General features: G+C 35.0%; 1 protein-coding gene across 1 annotated transcript in view; it reads right to left on the reverse strand.

Annotated features, from left to right (window-relative positions):
* The window catches only part of Ctf4 (Chromosome transmission fidelity 4), a 525,719-nt gene that overhangs the window by 303,912 nt on the left and 209,184 nt on the right, over positions 1-12,623 (reverse strand). Inside the window, exon 11 of the mRNA XM_090398697.1 lies at positions 4,540-4,624. Within this exon, the coding sequence (XP_090254823.1) occupies positions 4,540-4,624 (85 nt within the window). The remainder of the gene's footprint in view (positions 1-4,539; positions 4,625-12,623) is intronic.

The raw sequence follows: 12,623 nt of genomic DNA on the forward strand, positions 1-12,623 counted from the left end.
CTGTAACTTTTTAGCAGTGTGTTAAAATGGTGTTTGCCACATCAAGAGTTGAATGATCATAGTAATGACAGTATATGCAGCAAGTTACTTTGTTTTAAAAAAAACTGCAGCGTCAAGATCATAGACTGACAGGTCTCAGCCTATCAGTCTATGATCTTAGGACTAGTATTCCTCAAGGTGCTCCTGTTTACTCATTGACTTCACGTACCTGTGATTTTTTTTTTTTTTTTTTTTTTGGTACACATCAAGAAACAGGTATTCATGGAGTTCATAACCAATGCTATCCTGAACAGACTGGTCTTCTGATGCAAAGACAAAATGATACTATCTGCATGAATATATAAATTAGCCAGAATATATTAATTATTATATTAATATATTATTATCGAAATATATTAATTAGCATGAATTAGTTGGTCTGGTTGGCCGAGTGGTTAGCATATCTGCTCTCCAGCAAAAAGGCTACAGGTTTGAATCCAGCCGTGGGCATGGATGTTTGTGATTGTCTGTGAAAATACTAGTGGTGGGTGGTATATGGTGTTGGTGTAGTTACAGTTAGTTGTTGGTGGAGACAGAGAGTTATAAAGTAGGTGCCCTCCCTCGATGAGTCCTTCCTTGGAATCCATTGAGGTGTCATGTAATAATAATAATATCCTTGTCTGTCAGTCAAGTATTACGATACTTCTGATATTACTAACAAGACTAATAGTTCATTCCATAGATTTACGAGTATTCCATTCTGTGATGTAACATTCACCCCCTCCTCTGACTTCCACCCTTAAAACTCTTTTCCTGGGCTGTTCACATCATCCACCTCTTTCATCAATCAGCAGACTAGCCAAATGATATGAATCCCTTCTCTATTAAAATTATCCCGCATGCTGTTCATTATTACTTATTTATTTATGTTTTCTTTATGCGTAGACTGATTAGGTAATATCTAATAATCAACTTAAACAAATATATTTGGTAACATATTTGACTGCCAGCTTAAAACTGCAAGCATGGGCTAAATATTCTAATGAACAAAATTCTCCAAATATTCCTAGTTATGTCATAAAACTAAAATGTTTCACTTATATAAATAGGTGGTGGAAAAAACTATCATATTTTTTCTCCCCTCTCAACTGTAACAATAGTTACAAAATAATAAATATATTTAAACGATCAGTGGCCTAAATACAAAAATAAATAAACTATCTCGGTATTCAGATGAGAACTGATTATGAAGCATCTGACACAAACAATGTACAATGGTAAACCAAGAGTGATTATGAAGTGATTATGCAAATAAATAGAGTAGGAGTAATATGGATGAATGGTGAAACCAGGCAAGCAGTTTGCAAAAAGAAAACATTATGGAGAAGGTATGACAATCATGGTCAGCATGGGTCTCGTTTTAGCAACTTGCTTGACATTTTATGATAAGGTGATGAATGGATTAGATAAGGGAGAGTTATATATAGTAATATTCTTGAACTCTGCAGAGCCATTTGATAGATTACCACATAATAATCTAGTGTATAAGCTACTTATTTATAAGATGGAAATGGACAACAGATTGGCTTCATGGATTAGATAATGATCTAAAAATACATACAAGTTGTGTATGATGAAGCAGTGGTCCAAGAAAGGAAGGACAGCAATGGCATGTCTCAGGTTCTATCCTTTAGTCCTTGTGAGATTTTGAGTGGATCAAATAAGGATCTTCAGTTGTTTGCTGATGACACAAAGTTTTGCAGGTAAGGAAGATTTGAACAGACTTTCATCTTGGACAAATAAATGTGGGTTACAGTTTTAATTTATTGAAACCAAAACTGCAACCTCCATTCATTTGTAAATGCAAATTGCACTTTGGAGTGCAGAAACACAAGGCTGTGTACGATACTGGTGGAACTGAATTTCAGGAAGTGGATGAAATTCAAAATCTGAGGATGAGAGCTGAAGTAGACTGAAATTTAGAGGATGCATTGCTAGCATTCTAGATTGTCAAAGTACTCTTTATCATATTAGTAATGCAATATAAAGACTAGATATCAGATTGCTGCTATGGTAAACAGTACTTTGACAAATACAAATAAGGGGATGGTTATATCACTATATAAAGCATTGGTCACCTAGTTTTCACTGTGATGTGAAAACACTGAACAGGGTTCCAAGAAGAGTGACCAAGTAAACATTAAAACTCCAGAATGTTGGTTATGGGGGAGAGGTAATTTTAGGAGAGGGGAAAAAAGAGGTAATATGACAGAGATGTTTTAATTAGTGAGGAGATTGCAAAATTCGATGCAGCATAAATTTTTATATTTTTTATTGCATCGACTTTTACAGAGGTCACATCTAGAAAGCTTGTAAAAATAAACTTTGTTATTGTAAATAGAATACTAAAAGCCTAAGTATAAAGCCCAAAGGGAATTAGCTTGCTCGCTCGCATAAACAAAGAATGTAAAAATGGTAAAGCCAAGGGCAATGCCTTGCTGTCAGAAGGTTATTTGATGTTAGTGCTCTGATTAAAGTGTAAGAGAGCCCTTTTGTTTAGACGTTCAGTCTTAGACGACCCTCAAGGTCAGTGGAGAAAGGGGCAGCAAGATACTTACATAGTTCCACAGTCTGGTAAAATGGATTAAAGACATACGAAAGGGGAAGAAAAGAGAAGTAGGCGGAAATTTTAGATCAAGAGAGTCACGAAGAAATATCTGAGGTTCCAAAACCTACATCCAGAGTTTGCATGAGAAGATATGGGGATTTCAACCCTTAAACCAAGGTTCCAGAAAAGACTGAATATAAGGCAAGGATCTTCAACCAGGGTCAACAGTTTTGGCTAGAACAGAGAAGTCGAAAGGAGGCAACGAGGTGGAGGTCGATCCACAGCAAATCGTCCAGATCAAAAATGAAGGTTACCAGAAGCGATTAACTAAGGAGAGAGCAGCCGAGCCGGACACAATGCGTTGCCAATCAGACAAATCTGCATGTGCTCCGTATGCTGAATCCCCTTTGCCCGAAGCTCCAAGACGATGGGAAATCGCGTTCCAGATCCGCCAATCATTCTGAATGAAATGCCAGTAAAGAACTCAAAACCCGAGATGGAAAAGGAAACTAAGGGCTCCGAGATGAATAGAGAAGAAGTGCACAAAAGGCAAAAAGAATTCATGTGAGTCAATTGTTGTATATTATTTTTGTATGTGATGTAAGGGAACTACCTTAATGGACTGCTAAGTTTAATGTGATAAGATGGTTATAGCTTGAAAATAATTAATGCAATTTTATGGTTGGAATTATTAAGTGTATGGATCAGCGCATAGCAAATTCCTAAGAAGCGATTGGGCATAATGTTTAATTGTTAATTGTAAGGAATTCTAAGGCTTTATGCTGCATAATTACAGAAAATTACCATAGTGATTCTAAATTAGTTTGCTTAAAATAGGAGTGTCATAAATTATATTGCAGTAATTTTGTAAGATATGTTACATAATTGTGGAAGTATGCTGTAGAAGTTTGTCATATAGAGTGTAGCTTAAGTTAAAGATATAAGAAGCAACTTCCCTATTGCATGTATTGTATATTCAGTCTTAGTATTTAATAAACATGCTTGTTATTTATATTCAATGAGTACCGCCTGATCTTTAATATGCAATGCACTGTTTCAAAATAAACTCGATCCTGTGAGCAGTGGGAACTAAAAGGAACACATAGAGAGACACGACTGTAATTTAATTAAGAGAGAGAGGATTTGGATTAACTAAAGACCTACTGGAAGTACTACTACTTCTTATACCACAAGGAGGCCTAGTGTCTTTAGAGTCTTTAATAAATAATAAATTTCTAGTGCTCTCAGGTATAAGAATATAGTCATGGAAGGTAGAGTAAGAGATAGAACCAAGAATAGGAATTAAATAATACAGCATAAATAGATAGCCATAGTTTACAATGGCATAGCAGAATCAAACCATTTAAAAGATGTTATTTAGATTAATACAGTGATTATAGAAAGAGTGGTGGTATGACAGAGAAGTGCAAGAGACCATTCCTGTAAGTTGTGTAAAGATGTGATGAAGAGAGGATATGAGAATTTTTAGTTGGAGAGTGGTTAGTTATTCCCATGTGGTGTCATTTGACACTGTATGTTCACTCCCATACCTCAGTGGATTTTGGGAGTGAATCCTTCTACTAGAAGAAGTGATAAGGTCACAGATGCCTTTCCACAAACAGTTAGTGGGATAATCACAAACATCCATATCCCTGGTAGGATTTGAGTCACTTGACCAACCAGGACAGCATTTGCAGAGTGGTAGGTGATTGAAATGCATTCACAGAATGCATTGTGAATACTGGGAATGTAAGGAACATATATGTATTTAACGTTTAATATAATAAATATGTTGCTAGTTGAATGGACATTCTATGATGAGTCCAATCAGTGCATGGAGACTGTTGTAATAATAATAATAATTTATTTCCATTAACACAAATAGTCTGTTTTTATGTATCCATAAAAAAGTATTCCAATATCTAGTTAAATATTAACAATTACAAACATACCTCAACATCACAAAATATCAATGTTTTCTCTCCAGAAGGGCTCCATGATAGACCACACACAGATATTTCTTTTTCATGTTTGTGCCTATTGAATTTCATCAAAAGAGAATAATGAAAAACTTTGCAGTGTGCTTAACAGAACATCACATGATTTTCTAAAACCCAATTTAATTCTAAGGAAAGTTATAAAACTGACACCTTTCAAATATGTCAATTGTTTCTCATAAATGGATTACTTACCTCATCATATTCATCAAATTCATGCCATGTACCCTCAAGGGGTGTACAGGATATGATGGTACTACATGAAAAAAAATTACTCTCATTATAACTTCCTATCTACAATTTTTCTCCAAATCACTCTGTTACTTGTCAAGACTCCAACATCATCAGATCTTATATTTCTATCGTTTAAGGCACTTTGTACCATATCAATCCACCTATATCTTGGTATTCCTCTGGGTCGTTTTCCTGCCGGCCTGGCAGAGAACACTTGTTTTGCTAATCTTTCCTCGCCCATTCTGTTTAAGTGGCCATACCACCTGAGATTAGCTCTGCTATCACATTCCTGGATGCTGACAATGTCAAGTTCTTTCCTAATATCCTCGTTTTTAATATGATATTGCCATCTGTTCACGCCTATAATCTTTCTCAGGACTCTCATATCTGCAGTCTCTAGTCTTTGATCAAGTGTTTTACATCTGACCCAGCTCTCAGATCCATTAGTTAAAACTGGTTTGAACACTGTCTTGTATACAGCTAATTTAGTGTTCCGACTAATTGCTCTCTTATTCCACATGAATTTATTCAGTTGACATCCTACCATACCAGCTCTGCTGATTCTGTTGTCAATTTCTATATTTAATTTACCATGTTTGCCAAAAATCGTGCCTAAGTAGCTGAAATGTTTTAGTTGTTCCACAGGTTCTCCATTCACAACACAGGTGATATTTTCAATGATTTGGCCTATTTTCATTGTCTTTGTCATTTTATTGCTGACCTTCATACCATATCTATTACAACACTTTACTCAATTTACTCAGAGAACCTTGCAGACTTGTAGCGGATTTATTTAGAAGTATAACACTGTCCGCATAAAGCAAAGAGCTGACATTAACATCTCCAATTTTGATATCACGTTTAATACCACTTTCCTTCATAATGTGATCCATATAGATAATGAATAACAGAGGGGTTAATGTACATCTTTGTCTCACACCAGATTTAACATTAAACCATCTTCCTGTACTTCCTTCAATTCTATCTGCTGACTTACAACTCAAATAAAGACTAAGTATTGCTTGGTATAATGCCCCATTGACACCATATAACTGTAGCGTATTAAACAGCTTCTCTCTTGGTACCTAGTCATATGCTTTTACCAAATCGACAAAACTTAAACACAGATCTTTGTTATATTCCCATGATTTCTCCACTATTTGTCGTAAAGTAAAGATGTGATTCTCACAGCCTCAATTTGACCTGAATCCAGCTTGTTCTTCACCAAGCTTTTCTTCCACAATTCTTCTCAACCGTTTTTCAAGTATACTTGCATATATCTTCCCAAGAAAACTCAGTAGAGATATACCTCTGTAATTCCCACATTAAGTTTTAATTCTCACATTAAGCCTCTACACACAAACACATTAAGTTTTATTTCCCTTTTTATACATGGGTACTAGGAGAGCTCTACTCCAATCATCGGGAATTCGCTCCTCTTTCCAGGCATTCTGAACTATGCAGTGCAGCCACTGTAAGACTTTTATACCACCATATTTCAGCATTTCTGGTCGAATATCATCTATTCCTGCTGCCTTTCCACATTTCAAGCCTTTGATGGCTTTTTCTACTTCAAGTATGGATATGTATTCCTGACTGCATGCCTGGTCAGTGTTTTTTTATCACTGTGCTGTCATCACCGCTTGTTTCATTTAGCACTTTTTAAAAGTAATTACTCCATACTTCAAGGATATCTTTTTCTCCTGTTATCATGTCACCTTTATCATCTCTAACTCCTTTTACAGCACTCTTTCCTCCAGAATATTTCGCCACCTTCTTCATATATATGTTCTTGCCAAAGTCCTCCCATGACTTTTGTTTAACTAGTTTTACACACTGTTTGGCTTTCTTAGATTTGTCTCTGTATTCTCTAAGAGCACAAGCTGACTTATTTGCCAAGAACTTTTCATATGCTTTCTTCTTTTCCTTCACTGCCTCTTTGACTTCCTGTTTCCACCATGGAGTTATAATTCTTCTATCTTTGCAGACAACTTCACCATATACCTCTCTAGCTGAATCAATCAGGGTTTTCTTCAAGGCTTGCCACTAAATCTCCAAGGTTTGGTTCCTGTTCTCAAAGTCTTTCATTTTTTTTTTCAATATTCTTTGTGTATTTTAGTCTACAGTTCACATCTGAGAGCTGCTTAACTTTTATTCGCTTAAGAACTTTCTTACATGTCATTCTTTTCAATATGAAATTCAATTTTATCCTACTCAAGACTAAATAGTGATCCCTTCAAATTTCAAATCCTCATACACTTTGTCCTGCACCAGGGAGATGACATCACTATCAACAATAACATAGTCAATGAGACTATGTTATTGTTGATAGTGATGAGACTTTTCTTATTCCTTGCCTCTTCTCTCCATGTGAATTTGTGCACATTTTTATGTTGGAATATGGTGTTAGTAATAACCAGTCGATGCCCTGAGCAGAAATCCAACAGATATTTGCCATTATTATTAGCCTTGCTCTTTTCTCCAAATTTTCCCAAAATATTTTTGTATGTCTCACAATCATTTCCTACTCTGCTATTTAGATCCCCAACAAGGATAACTTTTCATTTTTCATTGTGTCAGTTGCTTTTTCTAAGGACTCAAAAAATTCTTCCACTTCTACTTTAGTAGAACCTTCTGTGGGACCATAGGCACAAATAAGTCTCATTGTCCAGTTCCCCATTGTGATATTGCCCACATCACTCTACTTGAGGCTACCTGCCATTCAAGAAGATTAGCCTCTTATTTAGTGTTGAATACTATGGCTACCCTTTCTTTTCCTTGATTGTCATTGCCTGAATATAACATTTTGTATTTATTGCTCAGAAAGATCTCACCAGTTTTTGTCTTTTTTGTTTCAGTCACCCCTATTATGTTGATCTGGTACTTATCTAATTCCTTGGCTAGCTAAATTTCTTTGCCATTCTGGCTTCTTACGTTGATAGTACCGATCTTTAACTTAGCTGACTTTTCACTGTTCGCCCTGGTCCCCTGGTGAAAACAACGGGGGGGGGGGGGGGGGGGGGGGTATCTGGGCGACACCTCAGCTGGCATAAAATTTTGTCATGTTGTACCATCATTTTGTATTTTGATTTAACCAATAAGAATACAATTTGGTCGGCTAAATCCCAAATTACCAGAGCCTATCCTCATTCGTTCAGTATCCAGGTAGATACCCAACAGGGTGCACCACGAGAAGGTGAGGATTGGACATTAGGTCAGAAGCCCTGTTCGGTTCTCTGCATTCCTTTAAAGGCTATGTGGAGGTCTCCTCTCAGTTATACAGCTTTGACCCTCTTAGTTAATCTGAGCGTGTAATATATGTGTTTCATGATATATATTTTTGCATTAATACTGCAGGTGCACTGTGGATGAGAAACGTATGCCCAAAATACTGCTCATATGCTTATTAAAGTTTTATTATTATTATTATTATTAAGAGAGGCCTCCAGGGAGTCAGTAACTCATCGAGGAAGACCACATACTACACACACCAACTATAATATTTATTCTTGAATTCATTCATACTTCTTGCACATAACACACCAAATACCAATCCGATCCAGTCGCGCACCACCCTATGAGAGAAAAACTAGCCCTCATCTGCGCCCCCACACCTCTTAGTGGAATTCATTCTCAGCTTCCAAGGATGCCCTCTTGTCCTTTCTCCACCCTACATAAAAAGGAAAAATTCCATCAACTGAAATCCTCAATGATCCTTTCAGAAGTTTGTATGTCTCAATCACATCACCCCCTCTTTCCCCTGTTTGCTAGCATCTGCAGTCTACAAATTCTCAATTCTTCAAAATCAGTATTCCACAATCCCAGTACCATAAATTATATTTAGTTTAATCCTTTATCCAAGTGTAAGCAAACAAAGCTTGCACCTGAAGTATCTTCAGGACTGAGGCAACTCATGGTAAAGGTGGTATAAGTTCTCATCACTTGCCTTAGTATCTCCCATAGTGCAAAGCACATCTCCTTGCAGACATGTATAATGATATGCATTAAGGGATGGTAAATTTATCATAACATGGGCAGCCCAAGCTTTAGAATACACATTGTAATCAAGTGAACTAACACCTTCATTACTGAATAATATCCGGCAGTTATATGTAACACAGAATATCAAAGTTTATTTTTATTACTACACTACATTTCTATCCATTACATTATTCATTATATTTTATTATGAAATAAATCATACTGGCTAAAATTTATTTTACAATTATCAAATGTAATTATTTGGTTAATTTAAACTATTTTGGAAAAAAAAAAATCATGACAGACATAAAATGTGATGGAATTAGTGATAGAATAATGCAGCTTGTATCCGAATGTATTGCAAAACAAATCTCATTTATCTAGGTATATGCAGCACAACAGGTAACTGCTGCTTAAATCCTACAACCACTCCTCAAATAATGTATTTTTCTCCACATCGAAACCTTTCAAAGTTTTAGAAATACACCAAAAGACATCACATGAAAAACAGTTGGACAATATTGTTCAAAATAAAATTTTAATGATCTTTGATCTCAATTCATGGGCCATGGAAGGCAGAACAGAAAAAATTTTGGGTATTTAGTTTTGGTCAAAGAAATGAAGGATGAAAGTTAATAGATTTCTCCATCAGGAGTGATCTTGAAATTGGAAACAATGTTTGAGAAAACAAAAAACCACAGAATCACTAGGTATAGTTGGGATGTGAGCAAAAATTGATACTAGATTATTTCATCCTTGATATATTAAGGATGAAATCATGTCCATCTAAATAATGACTTAGATGGACATGATAGGCTGCTAACAGCCACCTTTAAGATATATGTGGAATTGATACTAGATTATTTCATCCTTGATAAGTTAATTACAGATAATCCAAGTGAAGAATGTGAAATATTTCAAGATTTAATGATAAGAACAATAGAGGTGTCTGTATGTGTGTGTGTGGAAGCAAGAAAGAAAAACATGATGGTAGAATGAGGAAGTTAAAGAAGCAGTTAAGTTATAAAATAAAAAGCTTTTTAGAAGTTCATAGAGACCCAGTAGGAAGATGATGATGATGATGAAATTGTTTAGTGATAGAAAGAACCATATAAAAATTAAATGAAGAGGAATAAAGTTAAAAAGCTGGGTCAAATGTATACATAAATTGGAATAAGATATTAAAGAGAACAAGAAAATGTTACAGGGGTTAATAAAAACCAAACAAAAAGTAATGGGGTATGGATTCTTAATAAATGGAGATGGAAATCATGCCAACTAGAAGAGATATTAGCATATCAGAATGGCAACATTCTTTCAGAAATCTATTAAACAAAGATAAAACCATAGTGAATAAACTCAAATTAATACAGATGTAATAAAGATAATAGAGACTGGCAGAGGATAAGTAATTTTAAGGAAGATGTATAATGCACAATTCCATGGGACAGATGATTTGCACACTAAACTCATCAGAGCTGCTGGTAGTTCAGAACTAAAATGGTAGTGTGACATCCTTAGGCTAATCTGAGAAAGAGGGTGATACTAATGGGATCAAGGGGATAAATCCTCCAATACACGAGGATGGTCTCAAATGTTCTCAGCCTAACAATTAAAAAATTAATTTATAATTTCAAAATTATTTTTATTTTTCAACATAATCTACCTTAATACTATTACATTTATTCCAGCGATGCTCCAGCACCATTATCTGGTCCCTGTAATGGTTCTCAGTAAGATCTGTAAAATACCCCTCTACAGCTGCAATCACCTCTTGATTTGAAGAAAAATGCTGACCAGCAAGGAAGAGTTTTAGTTTTGGGCTGATAGAACCTTTCCTGATGATGGAACCAACTTTGTCTTCTTTACCGCTGAACAACTGGCTTCTGTCCACTATTTTGACTGCTGTTTGGATTCTGGTGTGTAATGGTGAATGCAAGTCTCATCCATAGTAATAAATCGACACATAAAATCAGTTTTATTCTCGTTAAAATGCTCAAAGCACTGTTGAGGATTTTCATGTGAATGCGTTTTTGATCTGCTGTGAGCAAGCGTAGCACCTATCTCGAGCAAATTTTTCATTTGCAATTCTTCATGCAAAATATATCCTACGTGTTCTTTTGAAATGCCTATAATCTCAGCAATTTCACACACTTTGACTTGCCGGTCATCCAATACCATATCTCACTCGATCAATGATTTCTGGTGTTGTTACACTTTTTGGACATCCTTCACGTGAATCATCTTCAAGGCTGGTACAGCCACGTTTAAACTCAGCAGCCCATTTCTTAATTGTCGAAAATGAAAGAGAAGAGTGCCCATAAACTCCTATGAACTTCGAATGAATTTCTTTTGGCATTAAACCTTCTTTTACAAAGAATTTTATAACCGCACAATAAGAGAAAGAGCCTATAAACTCTTATGAACTTCAAATGAATTTCTTTTGGCATTAAACCTTTTTTTTGCAAAGAATTTTATAACCGCACGATAAGAGAAAGAGTGCCCATAAACTCTTATGAACTTCGAATGAATTTCTTTTGGCATAATTAAACCTTCTTTTACAAAGAATTTTATAACCGCACGATACTCAATTTTATCCATTTCAAAGGATACAGACAACACTTTTGCATCAGACAGCTTAGAAAAAAAAAAATTGTACCGATAGTGTTGTCATCTATGGCCAGGCTGAGAACTTTTCAGACCACTCTCGTATATGAAGCATAATAACTACGGAGGATTAACATTGTCACTGTGCAAAGATTTATGAAAGGATAATGGCAACAAGAATAAGGGATAAAAAATAGAGAAACATCTAAGAGAAGAGCAGTTTGGTTTCAAAAAAGGGAAATGTCGATTTGATTTTCACTGTAAGAGAAATGGAAAAATACTGGAATTTGGAAAGAGTATTTATGATATTTTTTTATTTGGATGAAAACCTTGGATTAGGTTCAACAGGAAAAATTCTGAGAAAGTTTGGTAAAGAAAGACAGAAATAGGAAAAGAAATACCAATGATGAAAACATATATATGTTAAAAGTAAGAGCTGTGGGAAGACTAAATCTGGTAACTCAGAGTAGTTTACACTTAATCATGGACTGTGACAAGAAAGTGTCTTATCTCCATTGCTGTTCAGTGCAGTGACGAATGATGTCCAAGATATGGTTAAGACTAGTAAGGAGAAATAGTTGTGTTTGCTGGTTTGTTTGTTTTGGGTTTAATGATGCAAAGACAACTAGGGCCATATGTACTGGTCATGTGCACCAGAAACAATGTAAGAAAATAAGCAGCATGCATAGGTTGAAAAATCTGTACACAAAAACAAACAAACATTTTTAGCAGTAAACAAAACAATAAAAATAAATAAATAAAAAGAGTACAAACAGATAAAAATAGTTTAGTAAAACAAATGTAAAGTATGTGTAAAAAATAGGCGTAAGAAGGAGGTATAAAAAATTGTAGAAAAATTCATAACAAACCAGATTTTAAAAGTATATATATATATATATATAAACAGCAAATTAAACTAATAAAACTAATATGCATATAATTTATATAATATGGTAAACACTGATGCTCAAAAAAAAAAAATAAATAAATAAAAAATTGAAAAACCACAATGACACTTTATGACTATTAAAATTTGTCTGGGTGTATAATGACTAATTATACACCCAGACATTATATACTAATTATGAAGGTGATTGCTCTTAATGGACAAAATAAGGGCAACTGATTAAAATATGATTGATGGTAAGTCCAGTGTTCCAGAACTCACACACAGGCAATGATTATTTGTCTCTCTCTCTGCCTGTTTACTGAATGAT

This window comes from Typopeltis vanoorti, chromosome 10, assembly GCF_054136105.1.
Source record: "Typopeltis vanoorti isolate ZY-2024b chromosome 10, IOZ_Tvanoo_1.0, whole genome shotgun sequence".
Classification (NCBI taxonomy): Eukaryota; Metazoa; Arthropoda; class Arachnida; order Uropygi; family Thelyphonidae; genus Typopeltis; species Typopeltis vanoorti.